Source organism: Tyto alba, unplaced genomic scaffold (assembly GCF_018691265.1).
Source record: "Tyto alba isolate M040663 unplaced genomic scaffold, T.alba_DEE_v4.0 Super-Scaffold_19, whole genome shotgun sequence".
NCBI lineage: Eukaryota > Metazoa > Chordata > Aves > Strigiformes > Tytonidae > Tyto > Tyto alba.
Window position 1 is genome coordinate 2,271,426 of NW_024881281.1, and position 23,003 is coordinate 2,294,428.

The following is a 23,003-nucleotide window of genomic DNA, read 5'->3' on the forward strand; positions in this document are numbered from 1 at the left end:
AGATTAGCTGACTGAGGTACCACAGGGTAACAGTGTCTCCTCCTCACTTGCTTATCAGATACTTCTAATTGAAAAGATAAAAATGGGTTGTCCCTATCAGAATACTTTAGGGCTCTCTCCTATATTTTGCTGAATGCCCACAGTTTCCACCCAGATTGGGACGTGTAGTAAAGGCATTCAAAGACAAGTGCTTTTGCAGAATCCCCTCACAGCCTAGTGCTTGTATCTTCAGTGGCTGCGCGAGAAGCTGTCAGTGAATGTAGGCTCAGAACAAATCTGGGAAAAAAGGAAGTGTCATTAAAACTGTTTTGGGTAGGGAAAGCAAAGAATCTCCAGGCTAGGGAGTAACTTGGATCTCTTGACTCCATGTCATAACTCTTTCTGTAAGACTAGTAGTCGAAATGAGCTGCACCATGCTTTGTGTACAGGATTTTCTTACACTAGGCAAAACTTCTTTCAGTGATAATTTTTATGCAGAACTCTCCCACCTACCTCCTTAATTCTGGTTGTTAAAAAAGATACATTCTCTCCTTCGTGCAGATCAGATATGTTCAACACTTGAACTTTGTTGAAAAGCACTGGGAAGTCTCCTTGGCAAATACTTCAGTTCTGCTCTCTTCTCAATTGCAGAGCTATCTTTCACTGTTGTTACTAACTCTTATCTTTGTGGCAGGGCTTGACCTGGAGAGTGTTAGGCTGTTGCTCCAGGGACGTGTGGAATTTTGTACTCCATGAGGATGTAAAAGTAAAGATCTTTCAGTAGTTTGTGGTTTTAGGAAGTGGAGTATGGATATCAATTCGATATAAATTTGGATATTTATTTGCATTTACTGGGTATTTTTAAGGGGTGCAAATTTGGTGCCATGGGTCTAAGCAGGAAGAACATAATAAAGAAATGGGTTCTGAAAGATAAATTTGAAGGAGAAGGGGCGGGCCTGGAGCATGTAGGAGGCTAGAGGCTTGTTGAGCATGAAACTCAAAGTTGAGCTCAGGAGATCTTGGAAGAAACAGTCAGAGGGAATGGGGTATGTTAAAGAGTCTCAGGAATGAAGTGGTTTTGATCACAGTACACAAAAATGTGTGATCCAGAGGAGCTTAGTGAGCTTTAAATCATCAAGATCCCTCACCTAATAACAGCTGTGATGTTGCTTTGGAACTTGGAAGGAACACTAGTGATGTGGTGTGTGCAACCTGGGGGAACGGTCCAGTTTAAAAAGCATATGGCATGGCAGATAAAAACCCAGATATGTGGTTTAGGAAAAGAATATATCTGACAAAAAAGTGTCTCGGCACTTAGAATCTGCATCCATCGCAGTACCAACGTACTTGGTTATTTGAGGGGAATCCTAGCAGCTTGTGCCAGTTTGGGCTCTGTAGGTTTGGAACCAAAGTTACTGCTTTAGGCTGAAGACCTGCCTTGATGGCTGTTCAAAATCTGTGTTAGCATGAAAGTGAAGTTATTTAGCCAGGGAGTAGGGAGAGGGCTGTCTTTGTTTTTTGGGCTGCATCCATTATTTCATTTCCTGAAATCCTTAGGCTCAATCCTTTGTCAGAGCTGAGTCAAGTCTCATTTTTTTTTTTATTTATAGGTTGAAGCACTGATGTCTGGCAGTGTCTGCATTCAAGCCAACTGTATCTTTAAAATTGCAGGCAAAAACTGCTGTCTTTGAATAAGTCCAGATTGCTGCCTCCCAGTGCCTATGACCTGAGACGTAGTGAACCATTTACTCCAGCTGCAGAATTCTGCATTGCTTGCTGGACTTCATACATGCTTGCTCTTTCTCTCTGCCTTTTTGTGAAGTAGGTTGCAAGGGCAGATCTAAAACTGGAGCAGATCTTACAGGTGCTTCAGCTGGCTTGAGTCTTACCACCCACTTCAGATACGCGTTCATAACAGGGTTTACATATTTATAAAACATATAGCCCAAATTGACGATGAGAGCTGCCCTCTCTCCACACCCTTTACAGGCCTAATCCGGAGGGGGGACAAAAAAAAAAAAAAATTCCTTCTCCAGGGCGGGGTGTGTGTGTGTGTGTGTGCTGCAGTCTCCTTAAGGCTGCCTTTCAAACAAGCCAGCTAATGCCTCACTGCCTTTGGAATAAACTGCTACGTCACTGATAGCACTTGGCATGTTACAGTGCTGGGATCAATGCAGGCTCCTAGCTGCGATGTGCGTCAGGTATGTGGCTGTAATGAATGCTTTTTTTTGTGGAGGCTAGAACAGAAGAGAACCGCGCAGGCTTTCCTTTTGTCTAACAGCAGGCCGAGGGTCTAAAGAAGGGGATGGTTTTCATATGATATTTGCCTTTTGGGTTCTGAGTAGTATTATGTTTTGGAAATGAGCTTTGTAGAATGTGTTTGGTGGTAAGTATTTTATCTGACACATCCTTGTGGAGCATATTTTTGTAGGGATGTTGCAGCAAATCATGTCCATTGATTTCACAGCAGTGAATTCGCCTGGTAGAAGGCACGATGAATGTTTTTAACCAGTGCTGAAACTGCTCCTCTAACATCAAGCTGTGTGTACATGTAGGGTTTGTTTCCTTGCACCTACAGTGGTCAGAAGCTGTTTGGATTGGGGGCTGTGGGTGGGGTTTTTTGGAGCACAGGCAAGTATTTGGGAAACAGTTTTCACAAAACCTGAAAAATAAAATTTCAGTTACACTGTGTATAAATTTTAATCTCGAAACAGGATCAAAACCTGGGAAATCTAATGGTATCATAGATCCTGAAAGTATTTTATTTTGAAAATGGTGGAATATACCATTTTCTACGTTAAACACATATCCAGAAGGGTCATTGAATGTCTGCTGGGTTTTGCTGGTCCTATATAGCAGTGCCCAGAAGAGAAAGTCTGGTGTGCTTCATAGTTGGGTAGTTTGAATAGTTCTTCAAAGAGGAAGCAAAGGCTGACAGGTGAGAGAGGCATTGGGTTATGAGGTAGATAAATAGTGTTGGGGTTTTTTGTTCATTTGAACTCTGTTCTTTCCCTGGTACCTCTTGTTTTTGCTGTCTGGTGAAGAGATTTATTTCCACCGTGCCTGCCCTCTTCACTGCCACAGCGTGTCGCTGTCCTCTTTACCCTTCTGCTGACAAGGCTTGAAGAAATTGGATCCACACAGAATTGTTTGCCTGTGTTTTATCAGACACATGGCACTTGCCATTGGTCGTTGCTCATATCGCCTGTGCTGTTCTTAGTTCCCTGACTCCTGCGGTGACCTCACCTTGCCCTTCAGGGCTCAAGGTTGCATACTGTCATCATGTCAATGTGACACTTCTCTTCTGGGCACTTGTTTCTTTTTTTGAATGATCCCCCTCCTGGGTGATTGCATGGCTTTTGCTCAGACTCTTGGAATGTGTGTGCATCAAGTAAAAGCTGTGCTACATGGATGTGGCCCTACACAGGGACAGAGCCAAATGTCATGAAATTTAAAAATTTAATCCAGTTGCTGCATCTCGTTCTAGTCCAGGTTTCATCATCACTGTACTGCTGCAGACATTGCCTTTGCTTATCCTTTCCCAACCCCTGAAGTTGCAATTTGGTTTTGCATGTGCTCAATACTGAGTAAAAATTCTTCCTTTCTCCAGTGATGTTAGTGGACCCTGCAGTACTGTAGCACTTTGCTTGTGAGGATATTTATTCTTCTAGCACTTTGAGTGATCTCATCCCCATTTTACAGGGGGAGAAAACTTAAGTTACTTGTCCGGGTTCTCCCAGCTTCCAAGCTGGTGTCCAGTGTGGTCTGTTGTCTCATGTCTGGATCACCACTGTGCTGTGTGTGCCGGTCCAAACTGTGCCTCTGCCTTTCTTCTCTGCAGCCTTGGAAATGCTTTCCTTGTCACCTCCCCACCCCTCCTGAAAATCTGGTATTAAATCCTACATGTTGATCGAATTCTTCGGGCAAATGGGTCCCTGGAGCTGCTCCTTTGCTCCTTGCTCTCGCAAAGCTGCCTGCTGAGGAGGTGCTGGTCGTTCAGCCAGCCGTGCAGGGTTGCTCTGGATGCTGCCGGGGCGCGGGGGGAAGCTGTGCAGTCCCCGCTTCCTTGCGTGACGCCGGTTGCGGGGAGCGTGGACCGGGGCTGAGCATTGCTGCGAGTGGCCACTGTGCACCGGGCGGGCTGCAGCAGCGGTGCTGTGTGCTAAGCCTGATTACGTAACCTGTAGATCATTTTCTCTCTTTCCTGATCAGCTGCTTTCCTCTGAATGCAGAAGAGGGGAGCTGCTATCCTCTCTGTGCATGCTGCGTCACAGGAAGAGTGACTGAGAGAGAGGGGTGGTGGAAAAGCAAGGGACAAAGGTTAAAAGATTGAAACAATCTGGGAAGTGCCACTGCTTCAAGGAGAACCGCGTGAGTGCAAGAGGCTCTTTGCAGCTTTCTCCTACTGGGTTTTGAGCTGCAGTACTGAAAAAAATAAAATAGCAGCAGCTACACTAGACGAGTCATAAAGCAAGCCTGAAATCTGTTAATTCCTTCACTGAGACAGCATGGAGGATTCTGCAGAGCAGAGTCAGGAAATGAGATATCACATGCTGCAAAGGTAAGAATTACAGATATGATTGTCTCCTGATAGCAGCAGCTGTCTTGGACTGAGGCAGTTGGGCACTCTGTACTGGATGCATACTGATATTTTTGCATGTTAATTTTACCCTCTGAAACCTCACCGGTTACAGTGAGGCATCTGTGCAAGCATTCTGTAAGAAAGATGTTAGAATACATCTTAGTTGGGGAATCGGTGTTAAAAAAGTTTGAGATTCTGCACAACTTCTAACATGTATAAACTCTGAAGGATAGGTGAGCATTTTGGAAGTTGTGACACTTTGCACACTGCAGTTGTGAGCTGGTGATTAATAGGGATGACTGGTACTAACTCAGCATTTATTTTGTTTTGTTTAGAGCTTGGTGTTCTTTCTGCCTTGATGCCCAACTTCTACTTCATCTTACCTTGAAAAAAAAAATAATCCTGTTTTGATTATAATGTGCAGCCTGTGGTTATTAGTAAATCAACTTAATGTTCTTGGTATGCTTGCTATCATAAATTAAACTGAACTATACTTGCTTATAAACAAGTGTTTGTGCATTATTCTGGATGATGAACCTCCGGTTTTGTTGACATTTTATCTGTAGCTGTATCTTTATGTGTGTAGTAATTTAAACTTGGCAGGATAGTTCATATGTGTTCACAGATTCTGACCCCAGGATTTTTATCTTTTTTCTATTTTTGTTGAGACTGCTTTCAATAAACCTACAATGAATAAACCTGTCTCACTTGTTGGACTGTTAGACTGTGTTGTCTGTTGGACTGTGCTTTTTCCCTGCCGTGCCATGGATTCTGACCTTATTTAAATACACAAATTTAGTAGAAATTCAACCTTAACTACACCTTTCCTCTTTTTCTTGCTTATTGGCTCCTGTCCTTGAATTCCCAGGCTGAAATTATCAGAGAACAGTTTGTGAACTTGTGCTCCTGGGGACAAGTTTTAAGTTCAGTGACAATACCTATCTCTGAAAGTGCAGCTCACTGGAAGAAGGGAAAGTACACAGGGGAAGAACCTCTGCATGCTTAACTTGTGCGTGTGCCCTTCTCTGGGTATCAGCTAGCAGCTCTCCTTTGAGACAAGTTACTAGACTGGATGTACTTTGGTCTGACCTAGTACAGCCAGTATATGTCTCAAAATACCACTGGGAGACAGGCATCTGTTTTTAGCATGCTTTAAAATCACCCTATTTATTTTTTTCCCTGTTACCTTTACTTCTCCCAGCCTTGGCTTAATGGATTGCTTCAAAGTCTCTTTCACTGTACTTAGAACTGATTTTAACTTCTCGGTTAAGCTCAACACGTGCAAATCTGTAACTTGAAGTTCTCCACCAGCATGGCCATTTGTCATGGGAATATCTCACGTGTGGGGGAGAAAGATCAATGTGTTAACGCAGAACAGAGGGTCTGAATTTCAAGTGCTGTAAATACGCTTTCCTGCTGTTCTGTAAATCCTCACAAAGTCGGGGTTGTGCCACAGTAGGATGTCACAGCCAGAGTAGATGGTGTGTGTGAAGGCGGAGGAAGGGAAGGATCTACTCCATCCTGTGTGTGGTAGATAAACATGTCTTTGTGGTCAGATCTGGGCACTGAGCTTGCCTTACCTGCATGATCGCCTTTTGTTCTAGTACGCTTCTGGACTGGTTATACCAGAATTTGGCATGTACCTTTCGGAATAAGTTGTGCTGGATGATACAGGTCAAGATCCGTTTTGTTAACTTGTGCTGCCAAGCACAGCATAGCCTGTGTTAGCACCATGATTGTTCATAGGAGGGATGGGTAAGAGAAGAATCTGCGTTTCAACCAGACACTAGCTACAGTTTGTGCAGGGCTTTCATCAGCAAATGTTTTCATCAAGTACTTGTCTGTGGTGTTACTGAGCTCCTGATGAAGAGTTAAGGAGTGTCTGCATTCCGGATGGGTAAATCTTCATAGACCATAACGTAGTTATGAGGGAGGGTGGTGGTGGTGGGGGGCCTATGTGTTTCCTTGGGCTGTCACCAGGCGCCTCTGCCAGCAGCTCATTGAAGCCAGGATGCTCCAAACCTCACCCGGGGCAGCGAACCTCACAGGAACAGCTCTTGGGCTGCCTGGCCTTGGTGGCTGGGTTTACAAAAGGAAGCCTCTAGATCCTGTACGTGGCTTGGCTTGTCCTTGGGTTGCTTTTCCCTTCGTGCCCTCCCCCAGCAAGTCCAGTCGCTTTCTGCCGCATCCCATCCCAGTTCCCAGTGGAGTTGCTCAATGGCAGCAGCACTTCAGCAGCTCATTAGGCCAGAGGTTCCTGCCGGGTTTCCCGTGGCCGAGGGGCAGCCAGCTGGGCCCGCCTGGCTCCCGGGGACGGATGCTGCTCCAATGGCATTGACCCTCTTGGTTGCTGCTGGGTCTTCCCAAAGCATTGGGGTGTTTTTAAAATACCTTCCCAAGACTCACCTCTCCTTCCTACAGAAAGGTTCTGTAATCCTGCGTGGTGGCAGGGGTGAGGACTTCAGGTGTTCATGGGAAAGGAACCTGTCAAGAAAAGCACACTAAATACAATAAGAAAAATGGGTAAACTGTGGGGTGACCCAAGAGGTAAAGGTTCAGGGGCTTTAAAATAAAAAGTATCTTGTTATTTCCCCAGTCATGCTGCATTATGGTAGATGTGCAGTGTGAAGAGTAGGTCTTTGCTTTTCTATTGAGTTTCCTCTCACAATTTCATCTTTGTAAATTTTAGCAAATCAAATCCTGTAGTGCTTGCAAAAGCAAAGGGTGATTTATCCGTGTGTTATTTCTGTGGAAGCAGAAGCATACAAAGGGGAAGCAATTGTCCCATTCCCACATGGGAAGACGATGACAGAGCACAGAGTTGATCTTGTCAAATACAACACTGGCTTTCACTGTTTGTAGTAGAATTAACGTGATTCATTTGTCCTCTCACTCTCAGAACTGTTGGGGAAAATATTAAAGACTGGATGGTAGAAAAATCTTGGGAAATGATTTTAAGTAGTTACTCACAGAGTCTCTCGTTTGCAGCTGGAGATATATTTGCTGTGGTTCGCCAGTAGGATTTCCTGATCTTAGTAACTTGTTCTACCGAAGCCAGAAAAGATTGTTGTCATTTTCCAAATTTCCTAGATGAATTGAAAGCAGTGTGATGGAGCATTGCTCTGTGATGGGCAGCAATGTGCAGGGAACATATTTTTACCTATTTATCTATTATCATAACTGGAGTTTCTCCAGATAACCTGGCTTTTGCAGAGAGATAACTGAAGGGCTGTTAAAAAACAGTCATCCCTGTAAAAGCTGAGGACCAGGCCACGGTGGTTGGAAGGCAAGGAGTGATTCTGCTTGTCTACTTGGGGAATATGGTCAAGGGCAACTTTACAAATTATTCACATATTCTTTTCCATTTGTGTACATCTGCACTGCCAAGTTGCTTTTTTCTGTCTCCCACGAATTTCCTCAGGCCCAGTATGTCTGGTTTACACCTTGTAAAGCAAGGCCGGGACAGGAAGAAAGTTGATGTGCAGCGGGATTTCACTGTGGCTTCTCCAGCAGAATTTGTTACTCGCTTTGGAGGGAATAAAGTTATTGAAAAGGTAAGTTACTGACCTTTTTGACCTTAGCGTATTGCGTTTTGTTCCCTTCTCTTGAGCTATGACTTCTCTTTTGTATAAGGCTGCACATTGCAGGTATCAAAATATTAATATTCCTGAACTTGAAAGTTGTATTTCTGCCTGTATTCATTGTTTCCATTTTATTTTATATGTGATAAATAAACATCTAATTGTTTTAGCTTAGTCTGACAGGAAAAAAAAAAATTGAGTGAGCTATAGCAGTTCTGCTGATACAGAGGCATCTATAGACAGATAAAAGAAGACTGGAAAAAACGCTTAAGAAGTATATTTAAAAATACATAATCATTTAATGGATGAGGTCTTTTCCTTTCAGGTATCAAAAGTTTTAGCCAGGCGTTATACTTATTCTCATGTGTCGTTCTGCTCTTTAATCCAAACAAAGCATAATGCATTAAAATCTTTATAGTCGAGCAACAGCTAATTTCTGAATTGACTGATGGGCCATTAAATGCTCTTGCTGAATTGAATGCTGACTGACGAAACTGCACAGCCCCAAAATTGGATAAAGAGTCTGCAGAGAAAAAGCTGTTTTCGTTACCACTTAGTGTTTTGTGCTATTTGGACTCTTCATCCCTGCTTCTAATATACTCAGGTCCTGATAGCAAATAATGGCATCGCGGCAGTGAAATGCATGAGATCCATCCGACGCTGGTCCTATGAGATGTTTCGAAATGAGCGGGCAATCAGATTTGTTGTCATGGTGACACCTGAGGATCTCAAAGCAAATGCAGGTGAGTTGTAAAGGCTAGCGAAGGTGCACAGCCTTCTCGCACGGGCCCGTGTGCCCGCAAGGATGCAAGAAGTTGAAGGTATGTCCACTGCATCACGTACCATTCTGTCAAGTAACAGATTTTTCTGGGAAGAAATGAAGTACTTCCAGTACTGTAGATTTAGGAAGTTTTAGATCAAGTACCGTTTATTAGATTTGCAATGTAAATCAAACCTTCTTTGTGTTTGCAGAGTATATTAAAATGGCAGATCACTACGTCCCAGTTCCAGGAGGACCGAATAACAACAACTATGCAAACGTGGAGCTCATTCTTGACATTGCTAAGCGGATTCCAGTGCAGGTGAGAAGTGTCAAAGATAGTTTTCAAAACAGGAGGTAACACTAAGCAATCTTCTCTCCTTAAATAACAAGTTGTATCTGGGGAAAAAGACAGGTCAAAGAAATTGAAATTACAGACCTATACCAGCACCAAAGGCAACGCATGTTACAGTGCAGTGGATTTCCCAGTAGGAATATCTGCAGGAGATAGAAGGTTCCCTTCACCTTTTCACTTCTCTACACTTACTCCATCTTTAGCAGCTTGCTGCGGCAGCCACCTTTGACTTGTCTACAAGAGGCAAGACACTAGCCCTTTGAACTAAGCATGCCATGTAGTTCAGGAGGCTGGTCTGGCTTAGGAATGCTATGAGGCTGTTTTCAATGAGGAAAGACTTGAAGTATCTGCATACTTTCTATTTCTGCTCCGTTTCTTGTTTTACTAAAACAAAGAGTGAATTAAGTTATTTTCTTCTGCAGGCTGTGTGGGCTGGCTGGGGCCATGCATCTGAGAACCCTAAACTACCGGAACTTCTCCACAAAAATGGGATTGCCTTCATGGGTGAGGATACATACTTCTGATCTAATGTCTAGTTCTTATTTTAAGTTGGGTAAGTTTGGCGAGACAGAAAATCCTGAGTCTAAAAGAGCCATGAGGTATGGTTTTACAAGTGCAAGATTGAGGGTGTGTTCTTTAAATTAGTGAGAGCAACAGGCGGTGCTGTCTAATAGTGTGTCTGTTCCCAATCGCCACTAAGGAGACCAGGTAAGGCTTGGACATATGCTGGGAAATAGCTCTTGTATGGGAGAAGTGGTAAGTTCTCCAACATTTCTTTGGATATTGTGAGATACAAAACCAGAAGAGATTCCTGTTAAAGCAGATTGTTTCCAAAGGTGAATGTCCCTCTTGTAATTTTGAGAAAGGATTTTGTAGTTTGATTTTGTGGAAAGAGTGGAATTTTTCATGGACTGCACATGAAGTTTGTGATCCAGTTAGTGTAGTTAACCAAGTGCTGGAGATGTTTGATGCAGTAAGCCTCATCTCCTGAGCCACATGGATCTGAGTATTGGAAGGTTTTGGACACATGCGGTGTTTAAAACTAAAGATGGACCTCTGATAAGTCACGGTCTGAATATAACCTGAGGATAGTTGTATCATGCTCTGACTTCTAGCAGATCTTTTTATCTGTAGCATGTTGAGCCATAACCACAGAAATACTTTGGACCTTTGAAGAGGATTGGATTTAAAAGCTGTATTCTAATTCTAGTTTAAATCATACACTACAGTCCCATGCACACCACATTTCACGTAAAATCATGACACTGAATTATTATTCCAGTAGCATGTGACATGCACACCTAATACCAGTTACTAGTACCTGCCGTCCCTTTGAGAGCAGGCCCAGGTTGAGGACAGATGGACAGACAGGGGTGCTTGCAAGCTGCGTGTGCCAAGACTTCTTTAACAGGGCAGGCACTTAACAAACTGTTGTGATGTGTCTGTGGTTGCTGTATTTTCCATTGCCTTTTCCTCCCCCTCGATCAAAAGTACCCTTAGTCTGTCTGCTTTTAGTGTCCTGGCTGATACAGCTAACGCTCTCTGTTTCAGTTCAGAGATGCTGATTCACAGCAGTTGAGACGTGGCATGCAGCAACTCTGCTAAGAGTGTTTATTTACCCCCACTTACATGGAACCTAAATTAGACTTCTGGATGTTTCCATGATGTCTGATATCTCTCGTGTGTGTCTCATGCATTGATTTTGCTCTTTGCAGGTCCTCCAAGCCAAGCAATGTGGGCCTTAGGAGATAAAATTGCTTCCTCAATAGTGGCTCAGACTGCTGGCATCCCAACTCTTCCTTGGAGTGGCAGTGGTAAGAAGGAAATTGCCCTGTGTTTATCAAGACCATTCTGATCTTTTTTTTCTTAAGCACATCTAACATTTAGGAAGTGTCTGTGCACAAAAAGGCATTCCAAGAGACATTCTATCTGTTTAGGGTTTCAAATTTGTATTATCTGAGACATAGACATAGTGACTGTGATACATATGGGTATGTTGGGCAAAATTTACATGCTGTGTGACATGCAGTTAGTCTATCAGTGCAGCTGTAATATCTGGTATTTCTGCAGTCTCTACTTTTGTATCATATAGTGTGTAGTTTTGGAGCACACAGCCAATACTCTGCTTCCGTGGAAGTGCTGTGCAGTTTCAAAAGACTGTAAATAACAACCTGTTTCTCAGAATTGCACAGGGTAAACGAAGGAGGATGTACTTTGTTGGATGAAAAGATCTACTCACCAGAAAGCAGAAACATCTGTTTGCATTCTGCATTCTCTCTTACTTTAAATGCATCCAGACTGGTTCCTTGTGGAACTATGCCTGCCGTTTGTATCACTGATGGCTGATGTGTGAGTACTCCCTGAGCCTTGCAGCAGAATGAGCTAAGAGGATAATGCTTATATTTCAGGTCTTCGAGTGGACTGGCAGGAGAATGATCTTCAGAAGCGTATCTTGAATGTTCCTCAGGAACTATACGAAAAAGGCTATGTGAAAGACGCAGACGATGGACTGCGGGTAGGTGGCTGGTGTTTTGAAAGTGTTTGAGGTCTTGCTGCAGGCACAGCTGGAAAGAGCTAGAGGTTTAATTTATTTTTATTGGGAGTACAGGCTAGAACTAGACTGTTGGCCTCACAGAACTGGGTCTTTGAAATTAGAAAGTGATCTTTCACATACCATCTTTGGTCCCAGCCTGAAGAGTTAGGTGAGAATTAGGAGAAAGAGGCAAAATACGGGACCAAAGTTCTATTTCATTAGGGCTCTCTTCTGGTTTTTGTTTAATGCAGAAAGAATGTGTTTTTAATAAAGACTCATGACCTCATACTTGATTTTATCTTTAGTTCAGTTTCTCTTTGAGGAAGACTTCTAGAATAAGAAATATTTCTGATGCAATACAGGATTTGGGAGTTTTCCTTTGTGAAGAGAGGGGGTGGAGTATATGATTTTTCCATGTTATCCAGCTTAATGATTTTCTATATTAACCAAAAGTTTTTCTCGGAGTTTGTAAGTTAAATGGCATGAAGCACTGACAAAAGATTTTTGCAATCACTTGGAGAGGCTAGAGTTCTCTGCAGTCACGAAATCATTGCTGTTTTTTCCAACTGCAGGCACCGTCTCAAACTGGAATATTGGGTTTCTATCCCATTCATGTCTTGGTTGCTAAACAGAGTCAGATACAGAAGCTTGGACACAAATCAACAGGGAGATAATGATCTTTTCAATGTAATTCTGCTACCTTTTTGCACTTACCCATGTTTTTCTGCCCATCTTGATCAGGCTGCTGAAGAGGTTGGCTACCCTGTCATGATCAAGGCTTCTGAAGGAGGAGGAGGAAAAGGAATTAGGAAAGTTAACAATGCAGATGACTTCCCTAACCTGTTTAGACAGGTAACTTTTCCTATTGATTTGTGCTGTCTTGTTCTAAATGTTGAGGTTGGGTGATTCTGAGACCACTGTATGGAAAGTGTTACAGAACTGGAAAGGACCGTGTTACGTATCAGAGCCTGTTCAATTACTTTGAATCATGAGTTTGTGCTTTCTTTGCCCAGTATGTTGGTAGGATTTCATATATCTGCATATCCGACACAGTTGTCAAATGCCCAAACATCATAGGAGATGCTGAATAAATCCAACTCCAAAATGTTAAGGGACACGAGCCTTCTTAGTTTATGGGTTATTTAGGAAAGCTGACAGGAATGAAAACAGCACATTAATTATATACAGGTGAATACAGGGTATTTGCAGCCTTAAGCGTCCCAGAGGAAATATTATGGGTGTTCCTTGCTTAAAAAAATAACTTGGGGTGATTGTGACTAAGACAGGTGTTTACAAAAAATGATCTGTCTATTCTATGCTGCCTCTGCTGTAGGTTCAGGCTGAAGTCCCCGGCTCGCCGATCTTTGTAATGAGACTAGCCAAGCAGTCCCGCCACTTGGAGGTGCAGATCCTGGCAGATCAGTATGGCAATGCCATCTCCCTCTTCGGCCGGGACTGCTCCGTGCAGCGCAGGCACCAGAAGATTATTGAGGAAGCACCTGCTTCTATTGCAACTTCGGTGGTGTTTGAGCACATGGAGCAGGTGAGAGTGGCTCTGCAAGTTCCCTTTTCCTTGTGAGACTCCAGAAACAGGCAGGACTTTTTTTTTTTTTTGACATCGCCAAGAGTTTTGCATTGTTGGATCTTTTAAAGGAGCAATATAGGGTTGAGTGTCTTAAATTGCTCAGCGTGGGCAACCACTCACATTTCCAAAACTGGCTGAGTCCACCATGTGCTGACAAACAGCTGCAGAGTTCCCTTCAAAAACAGAAGGGAAGTGTGTTTTAAATGTAAATTGTCATATTAAAAGCAAGTTGCAGGAGTTGTATGAATTGTCTAATGCTGAGTATTATAAATATTTGCTTCTGTAAATTGTAAATGAAATAACATGAAAATCAAAACTCCTGTGCCATGTGCTTTGCTTTGAGCAGTTCTTGTGCCTGTTACAAGCTTTTGGATGTTTCAGAATGCCAGCAAAAAAGTCTGAAGTGGGTGGGGTGGATGAACAGAGCATAGATAACTGAGCATGGGGGCTGCAAATCAGATACTCTTTTTTTTCCTGTATCCTAGTGTGCAGTGAAGCTTGCCAAAATGGTGGGATATGTGAGTGCAGGCACTGTGGAATACCTGTACAGCCAGGATGGCAGTTTCTACTTTCTGGAGCTGAATCCCCGCCTGCAAGTGGAGCACCCCTGCACAGAGATGGTAGCTGATGTTAATCTGCCCGCAGCGCAGCTCCAGGTGAGTCAAGCAGCCAGGCCCGCTGCTGCTGCTGCTCCCGGAGGCTTTCAGAAGGACTCAAGCTGTGATGTGTTGAAGAGGCCTGAGCATGAAAAACCTGTTCTGCTGAAGCCTTAGTAAAATAAGGGAGGTCTGACTCACAGCCAGCATGCTGTGTTACAAGTGGATCACATGCTGACATTTATGCAGATGACTAGATCTTGGTACCGATAGAGGAGGGAATATAAAGAAAGTATCAGAGCGCTCTACTAAATATGGCCTCCATCCTCACGTGTAGATAGGTGATACATGAATCCCCCGCATTTCCTCCTCAACAAAAATATCCAATAACTCAAAGGCCCATTTTGGTACTTTCTCAGTTTGGGATTTATCATCTGTGGCTGGAGCAAAGCTTAATTCAGTATTCCAAAATACATAGGTAACCCTTCTGTTATGACTGTTTCACTGAGTTATAGCCCTACCATTTGGCTCTTTCTGATTTGGAAAGCAGGGAGAGGTTATTTTCTAGTTGTTTCTCCTCAGCTGCTCAGGTAGACCTTCAGTTAAAAGGAGTGTGAAGGGAAGCAATAGAGGAATAAAACATAGAGGTAGGAACACTGATTTAAGGAAAGGCTGCGTGTAAAAAAGCCTGTCTCAACAAGCTTTAGCTATGAGTAGTCCAACTTTGAGCTCTGAAATTATTTTGGGAAATGAGTTGGATTCTGAGGCCAGCAGTGCAATCAAATGCTGTGCCAGTTTTGAGCAGTGCGTCACTTACTCTGCCTCCGAGGGCCAACAGCCTCTTCCCAGAGTTTCTAATGACAAAAGGAGGGAAAAAAGAACAGACAATGGGATTTTTCATTTTTCAGCAAGTTCAGCAGTTGTTTGAAATTCAGGAAAGTAACTTGGGTCTTTGAAATTTTGATGAGCAGTTCCTGACTTCCAGAGCAATTGTTTCTACCACTTCTAAGCCCCTCACTCATCGCAGATGCTTCCTCCTAATGGCTGAGGTGATTCCAGTAGCTCTGTGTCTGTATTTGCCAATCATTGAGAGTTTTGTAACTGGTCAGGTGCTTTCTTCATTGTTTGGGCACTGCTCTTCATACTGCTGATGCTCGATACAATTTCATAGAGTGGCGCATTGATATTGTAACCAGTTTGGTCTTTTGTCTCTTGATGTCTGGCTAATACACGGCTGAAATAAATGGTTAAGGTAAAGCTCAGCCTTTTTGAACTGTAGCTGTTAAAAAAAAAAATTTCCCAGCTAATGAACAGAACAAGTGGGGTCTTATTCAATAAGGATACAGCCAGCGGCCAGTTCTGCAGGTTATTCTCTCCACAGTTTATAGTTGCAAAATTCCAGTTTCCTATAACCCATTAGAAGAGGCCTTCTGTCTCACTGGGACCTTAGTATATTTTTAACAGACCTAATGCGTGCCCATCCTCAGCTGACCTAGCACTGGCCAGCTTTCTCTGGAGCCTTTTAATCAGTCAATGGAAAATACTGGCTGAAGGGCTTAAGGTGGATATTACACTGAGCTCAGCTGTCCTGAGAACTATGAACGTTCCAAGACATGTCAATGGAGGAGGCTCACATCAGAAAACAGGAATTCTTATTTGCTATACTAGAACTGCAGCATCAGTTTCTACAGAGAATTGGTGGAATTAATTCTTTGAGGAAGAGGTACTCTCTGTGAGGAGAGAAATATACTTAGTGGTGGCTTTTATTATTTATTATTATTTGTTATTTATTATTATTTGTATTTTTTCCTTAGATTGCCATGGGGATTCCCCTCCACAGGATCAAGGATATCCGAGTGATGTATGGTGTTTCTCCATGGGGAGATGCGTCTATTGACTTTGAGAATTCAGCCCATGTCCCCTGTCCACGCGGCCATGTCATTGCTGCACGTATCACCAGTGAGAATCCTGACGAGGTGAGTTTTAAATTCATTAGTTACCGTTCACACTCTGATAACCGTAGGCTTTACACCTAGATTCAATCCCTGCTGATGACCCTGAAAATTTTGGCAGCGAATTTAAAATACCCTTCCCTTATCTCACATAGGGGGCGGTTCTGTAGACTCTGGTTAGACAGCCTGAACTTATTTGTGTATATGTCATGTGGTAGCACAAAGAGGTGCTTTAGCCTTCAGAACTCTTAATTACTTCTCTAATTCTGGATTATTTACTTTTTCTTTAGGATGTATAGCAATGTCTGTCTGTCTTTACAGGGATTTAAGCCCAGTTCTGGTACAGTTCAGGAGCTGAATTTCCGCAGCAATAAGAATGTCTGGGGCTATTTCAGTGTTGCTGCTGCAGGAGGGCTTCATGAATTTGCCGATTCTCAGTTTGGTCACTGCTTCTCTTGGGGAGAAAATCGTGAAGAAGCCATCTCGTAAGTAGTCAGAAAAGTGGTAGAACCTTGGAAATTGCTTGGTTTTGTCCTCTTTGATCCAAATTGCCATGGATGAAACAAGACTCTTTACTTCTAGGTGCTTTAAGAGAAGTTTCCTTCTCTATATCTTGTTTTCCCCATCACAGTCAGGCTTCTCATCCTGCCTTGCTTTGCAATTCCACTGTTGCACCTACATTTCTATACTTTTTGCTTACTTCTCTTTATTTTTTTCTGTTCTATTTCATTCCTGCCTTGTATACCTGCTGCTAGGATATGATACAGCTACCGCTGTGTTTGAAGTCCCTCTTTGGAAGCATTCAGGTGGAAGGCCTCTAATAGGAAAAACATTGATAACGTGTTATGCCAATGCTTTAGAATGGTTTACAAACCATTGAGTGTCCTTGTGTGGTGGAACATTAAAGCATCAGGTCGTAAGACAGGACTGCCTGACCTGTCATCCGTGCTGTTTTTCATCCAGAACCTTTCTTCTGTTCCATTCTGGGTGGGATGGAGACCCCATCTGTCTGTCTTGTGTATACTTCTGGCATGTGGTAGGTGCCTAGATGATGATAACAGTGGGAACCCCTGATCTCAGCTGGCGCTGGCTGAGCTGCTCTTGTTCACACCAGCAGCAGATTGAAGAAAATCAATATTCTTTCATTCCCAAGCACGCCATATAGGATCTTGCTCCAGTGCACATGCTCTTCTGCTGTTACCTTCAGACTTTTTTTTCCGAAGAGCTCATAGGGAACTATCTAGAGTTACCAGTTTGCACGTTACCGTTAGTACGGGATAGACAATAGGTATTCTTTTCTCTTTCAGAAACATGGTAGTGGCTTTGAAGGAGCTGTCCATCCGAGGGGATTTCCGAACCACTGTTGAGTACTTGATTAAATTACTGGAAACAGAAAGCTTCCAGCAGAACCGCATTGACACTGGCTGGTTGGATCGACTCATTGCTGAGAAAGTTCAGGTGCAGCTGCTTGCTTTGCAGAACTACAGATTGGAGCGAGGAGGGGAAGGGCCGGGGAGGGGGCAAGCTGGGTGTGCGGTGGTTGCAAGAGGACAAGGATTTAGGAATGGTTAATTGCCATTTACCACTTTATGAATAAACATTTTTACTGGGCTTAGTTCTCACTTATGTCAAAATCCCAGGTCATCCCTGTCAGGGGAAGGTGGTCTTAAAGTTGACTAGAAAAGATCTTAGTGTATGTGTGAATTAAGGCTAGTATTTTGGTTTGCAGTTTGGAACAAAATGATAGTGGAAGTGTAGATGGAGCATCAAGGTTTGATCGAGGAAGAAAAAAATGTGATTTTCTTTTAAGGAGTTACAGTGGTAATTGCTTCTACATAGGGTTTGCATGGATGCTACACCTACTTATTTTTAAAAAGAGGTTGGCCATGAACTAGAAATAGAGCTGAGACTGTTGATTCTTCAATGGACTGAGCTAAGGGAGATGTAACTGCGTTATGTACCTGTTCTTTCTAGGCGGAGAGGCCCGATACCATGCTGGGAGTGGTGTGTGGAGCTCTGCATGTGGCCGATGTGAGCTTCCGAAACAGTGTCTCAAACTTCCTGCACTCTCTAGAAAGGTAAAATTGCAAGCTGGTCTGGTAGATAGCTGATAAGCAGATAGTGATTAGTTTTGATTTACAGGTTTTGTTCAGGTTCAGTACAGTCCAGAAATGCACAGAGCTTGTTGTCTACTGACTGTTCTCTGGGCTCAGGAAGCTGTTTATCTACTGGCTTAAGAAACCTGGCATGTATTAGTGCATCTTCCCAAAATACCCCCTGCTGTTTGCACAGATTGGTTTGGTTTCTGGCGGTTTTGCAGAAGCTCCACAAAATGGCTCAGAAATGTTTAGTTCTTTCCTTGTGGGCTGCTAGGTCAACTTTAGAGAGTCTTGAATCACCAGATAGTGTCTTCCTCCTGTTTTGAGGACTGATTTAATTTTCCAGATTGGACATAATTTTCTAAATTGAATGTTTCCCTCTAGTACTTAGAAAACCCTCTCTGTGCCTGCTGGCTTTAAAGTAGAGCAGGCACTGTAGGGAAACTAGTCGTAATGCTCCGTTGGGCTAACCCTGGCGTGATCCAGGCAGGTCTGCTCTTAGCAGAGTTCTTCCCCTCAGGGCTCTGTTGGTGAGTCTGTATGTAAACAGAGCTGCAGGGAGAAAAGCTGCTTTATCCCTCTCTTAAGTCATGCTGCGTGTTCTTTAATTCAGGCTGTGATGTTCTTCTTGCAGACTCTTCTCCAAGGCAGAAGTGGGTGAATGGGAAGGAGAGTAAAGCTGGTCTGTGTGGCTGGGGAGAGATGGGCTGGCTTTGTCAAACTGATACGTGTCTCTCCTAAGAAGAGACAGTTTAAAAGCCTACTCCCATCTCTTTGCTAGTGTTTTCCAAATTCTTGCATGCATCTTTGAACCCGCTTGGGCCCCTGATAGCCATTTGGTGGCTTCTGGAAGACTAGCTTTGTTTTGTACTTCTCTTTCAAGGGGTCAAGTCCTGCCTGCTCATACTCTGCTAAACACTGTGGATGTGGAACTCATCTATGAGGGACGGAAGTATGTGCTGAAGGTATGACGTGCAGTGTGGAAACCCATCTTCTTGCCACTTTTAGTTGGAAATGTCTGTTTGTGTGCTGCTCTGGCTTCATCTTTGTAATACGTGTAATTGCTGGAATTAAATCTGTGCAGAGTTTATTTTCTTTGCTCCAGTGGGTTTAAGAAATCAGTACCATCTCCCTCATAATAATACCCCATCACATCTTCCCGTTGCAATATCTCTGTGAATCTCTGTAAACATTTTAACCTTTTGGGGTCAAGAAATGCTCTGCATAGATTGAAGAATACTTTGTTATAGGCAAAGACTACCGCTTGGTTGACCAAGCTTTCAGTCGATGTTTCTGAATACGTAGATGTACTCTGTTGGGTGTTTGAGCCCAGTTTCATCAGCATGACAGAATTTGTAGCAATTTTCCCCTTTAATATTGCTTTTTCTTTGCCGTGTGCAAAAAACAATATTAGAAATACTGTGTAAGGGTTGCAAAACCAAGCATACAAAAGTTGGGAAATATTAGACTTAAGATTGCCTGTGCAATCTTAATTAGCTTCCTTGGGCAAATTTATTATAGTGCAGTTTATAATGACATGAGCAGATATTAGTTTTTTTCAGCTATAAGTGTTCTGCACCCCTGTACCTCCCTGATTTTTTCTTGGCACCCCTTTGATGAGAGATAGAGAGGGACTGAACAGCAGCTAAAGTATGCTTTAAGTGATTTACCCAGCTTCAGATAGGAACTCGATGGCAGGGGCTGTGATAGGAGCCCTTTTTCCAGGGGAGCTTTAGCTGCTTTCTCTGTGAGACAATTGCTTTTTTTTTTTTGTTTTAATTATTCATTATGCAATTTTAGTACATGACTGTGACTTGTACATAGATCAGGGTGAAGGAATGGTATATGCTTGCATAATCAAACCTGTACGATTAATGCATAAGTGTAAAAGCATTAAATCAAGATTCATGGACAGGATTAGTTCTGGCATCTCTTGACTGCTAAATGCTTGGTTTTGTGATCCCAAATTTTTTTACATTGTTTTTTTTTTTTTTCTATCTAACATGAGAACAAATGGCTCTGTTCCCCTTCTTTAATTTCCACTGCTGCAGCGCTTGGAAAACCATGTCTGTTGTGGCAAGCAAGACACTGTCAGTGCTGTGTTTATTCCATGTGACACGTACCATTCTTGTGGATCTGCAGGTGACCCGACAGTCTCCCAATTCCTACGTGGTCATCATGAACAGCTCGTGTGTGGAAGTGGACGTGCACCGACTGAGTGATGGAGGACTGCTCCTTTCTTACGATGGTAGCAGCTATACTACCTACATGAAAGAAGAAGTGGACAGGTAGCGACTTGTAGAGCTTAATGTTTAACATTTACATACAAGCCAAAATTAGGTGTACATGTAACTTTCTGCTGCCCAAAGTTCAGCTGGGAATGGAATCCTCTTTCCTAGGAAGAGGTTACTAGAGGTATTATGGATGCATTTAAAGGGAGAAGTTGTATTCACCTGAAGAATAGATCTTGGCTACTGTTAGAAGAAAGATCCGAATGTGTACCAATGTGGAGTCTGTATGATCCTCCCGGTTCTTTAAAAATGCCCTTTTGGATTATAAAAAAAACACAGTACAGCAAAATACAGAACACGGAAAGCTTTTAAATCCTTGAAACTCCACAGCTGCCTTAGAAATAGTTGCAAGATTTACTATTTCAGTGCATTCCCTCAAAATTCCCGGCCAGGATCGTAGCCGTAAGGTCAGTAAATCTCCAGCTTCTGGAATGTGAACCACTGCCCCCTCTGCTGGTTTCTTTTCTGTGACTAATGTAACGAATCTGATCAGGAGTACAAAGAGAGTTTGGGTAACTTTCTGGGTTGGAAAATGCTATAAAATCCCAACCTCTTGGTCTGCTGCATGGGTGCATCCTGCTCTTTTCAGCTTTTTCTGTGTACAAGAGGGTGTTGCATGAGGTGGGCAGTTTGGTTAATGTATTGTGTGTTGTGTATGGCATGTGCAATCTCTACTAGCATCAGTTTTTGTTTATATGAAGTCTTGAACTTCATTGGTTCTGGTTCTGACAGTGAGTGATACCTGTTGGTAGAGAAGAAGCACAAAAGTAGCATGCATCCAACCTTGTTAAGGGCTATTCTATCTGGGTTCTGATCTCTGGCTTCCATAATCCTGATTTGGTATGATTAATCTGAACGTTCGTATGCAGGGCTGTACCCTTCAGCTCAGAAGAGCTGGTTGAGGTGGTTTTGTTTGGTTTTGTTTTGAAGTAGAATATGGAAAGAGAGAATGGATTTTCCCCATCCCATGCTTTCCACAAGAAATTCTGTTGCAGTGATTTGTCCCATTCTTTCCTAGGTATCGCATCACTATAGGTAACAAGACCTGTGTGTTTGAAAAGGAGAATGATCCCTCCATTCTGCGCTCACCTTCGGCTGGGAAGCTTATCCAATATGTGGTGGAGGATGGGGGACACGTGTTTGCAGGCCAGTGCTTTGCAGAAATAGAGGTAAAAGAGTCTCAAAGAACTGACTTGGCTGCAGATGCTGAATCTGCCCAGGCCAAAGCTGGTGGGGGTGAAAAAAGGTTGAATGCTTTGGAACTGGGAATTGAGTGTGATGGGTAATTCACAGTGTTTCCTTTCCAAATGTTGTCCGTGTTTTAATCTGGACTAATGCAGGAATCAGCAGTGAGAGTGATGGGGTGGGGAAGAAATTACTTAACAGTTGAAATTTGAGTGATAATGACTGTATACTAAGTGATAAGCAAAATTTCTCAGCAATGAGACCATGGTTATCATCTTGCTGCGATACCAAGGGAGAGTGGGATCCACGTGTACTGTTTTCTAGCTGTGGTGAAGAAGGCTTTCTACTTGTAGACCACTACTTAGTGCTAACACAAACTCAGAAGCAGAGTTATATGCCAGGATTAAGTGGCAAATTAAGACTTCTCTGATTACCTGATCATTTATCAGGTTGATCGGATGAGTTAATAATAAGTGTCACTCCTCCCTTCTCCCTTAGAAGTTACTTAACTCTTAGAGAGGAGGAGGGTGAACAATTTCTGCATCACTGTGCACAAGAGTTTGTGTAGGAGTGCACAGCTCAAAACACATTTGAGGGGAGGGCAGGGTGTGTGTTGACAAAGGGGCAATTAAACCACTTAGGGACAACGTGTAGGAGAAAAATACCAAGCCAGAGATCCAGATATTTTATGTAAGTGTTTTTACGCTGCAACAGAGCCATGGCTAAGAAGGAACCACCTACTCAATTCCTGTGTTCCCAGTTGTGGTGTATAGTACAGCAGTGGTAAACTAGACTGCCTCCCCCAGTACTCAACCCTTCTGCTCCAAAGGCAAGAGTTTCCACAGTTGATCTAAGGAAGCATCTCTGTTTTGAAGAGTAGTCTGAGACCTGTGACCTCTAGAAAGTAATCCTAGTTCCCTCTGCTAAAAGTGAGTGTGTTGCTGGAGCTTTTGAGAGTGGCTCTCCCACTTGCTGTAGCCTTTAGAGTGCAGCAGCTGCAGCAGTAAATTGTGTCTGTCTGCTTTGTTCATGGTGTTGAATGTGGGACCTTCTTGCGTACCTGTTGGCTCAAGCAGTGTGGAACAGCTGGCGTTCCTGAGGACGGCTTCCTGCTGTGCTAATTTGTGGCCAATTATTTTGTTCTACCATTCACGTTAGTGTCTTGGGTTTCGTTCCCAATGTGTGTGCTTTTAAGCCTTTGACTGAACACAAAAGCTGCTCGTGCAGGTTAGTTTGTCTGTGGTAGGACGTTGGCTGCTGGCTCACAAAACTAGAACCATTTGGGGAACATGGAAGCTGAGTGTGTAACCTGTTTTCCTTGCTACAGGTGATGAAAATGGTGATGACACTAACAGCAGGAGAATCAGGCTGCATCCATTATGTCAAACGCCCAGGGGCAGTCTTGGATCCAGGCTGTGTGATTGCCAAGCTCCAGCTGGATGATCCCAGCAGGGTTCAGCAGGTGAGAAGTTGCAGGAAGTGCAGATGTTTGTTGTGTTTTTAAT

The 23,003-nt window shown here is 43.1% G+C and overlaps 1 protein-coding gene across 8 annotated transcripts in view; it reads left to right on the top strand.

Annotated features, from left to right (window-relative positions):
* The window catches only part of ACACA (acetyl-CoA carboxylase alpha), a 141,095-nt gene that overhangs the window by 17,476 nt on the left and 100,616 nt on the right, over positions 1 to 23,003 (top strand). For 7 of the 8 annotated variants that reach the window (XM_033004779.2, XM_042791599.1, XM_042791598.1 and 4 more), the window contains 17 exons: positions 7,983 to 8,115; positions 8,747 to 8,885; positions 9,115 to 9,224; positions 9,680 to 9,761; positions 10,973 to 11,071; positions 11,666 to 11,772; positions 12,532 to 12,642; positions 13,124 to 13,333; positions 13,861 to 14,031; positions 15,786 to 15,947; positions 16,245 to 16,408; positions 17,231 to 17,381; positions 17,898 to 18,001; positions 18,906 to 18,987; positions 20,165 to 20,310; positions 21,332 to 21,482; positions 22,826 to 22,960. In XM_033004779.2, the coding sequence (XP_032860670.1) occupies positions 7,983 to 8,115; positions 8,747 to 8,885; positions 9,115 to 9,224; positions 9,680 to 9,761; positions 10,973 to 11,071; positions 11,666 to 11,772; positions 12,532 to 12,642; positions 13,124 to 13,333; positions 13,861 to 14,031; positions 15,786 to 15,947; positions 16,245 to 16,408; positions 17,231 to 17,381; positions 17,898 to 18,001; positions 18,906 to 18,987; positions 20,165 to 20,310; positions 21,332 to 21,482; positions 22,826 to 22,960 (2,257 nt within the window). Of the gene's footprint in view, positions 1 to 4,191; positions 4,541 to 7,982; positions 8,116 to 8,746; positions 8,886 to 9,114; positions 9,225 to 9,679; positions 9,762 to 10,972; positions 11,072 to 11,665; positions 11,773 to 12,531; positions 12,643 to 13,123; positions 13,334 to 13,860; positions 14,032 to 15,785; positions 15,948 to 16,244; positions 16,409 to 17,230; positions 17,382 to 17,897; positions 18,002 to 18,905; positions 18,988 to 20,164; positions 20,311 to 21,331; positions 21,483 to 22,825; positions 22,961 to 23,003 lie in introns of all 8 variants that reach the window. The other variant, XM_033004784.2, reaches the window with a different exon arrangement.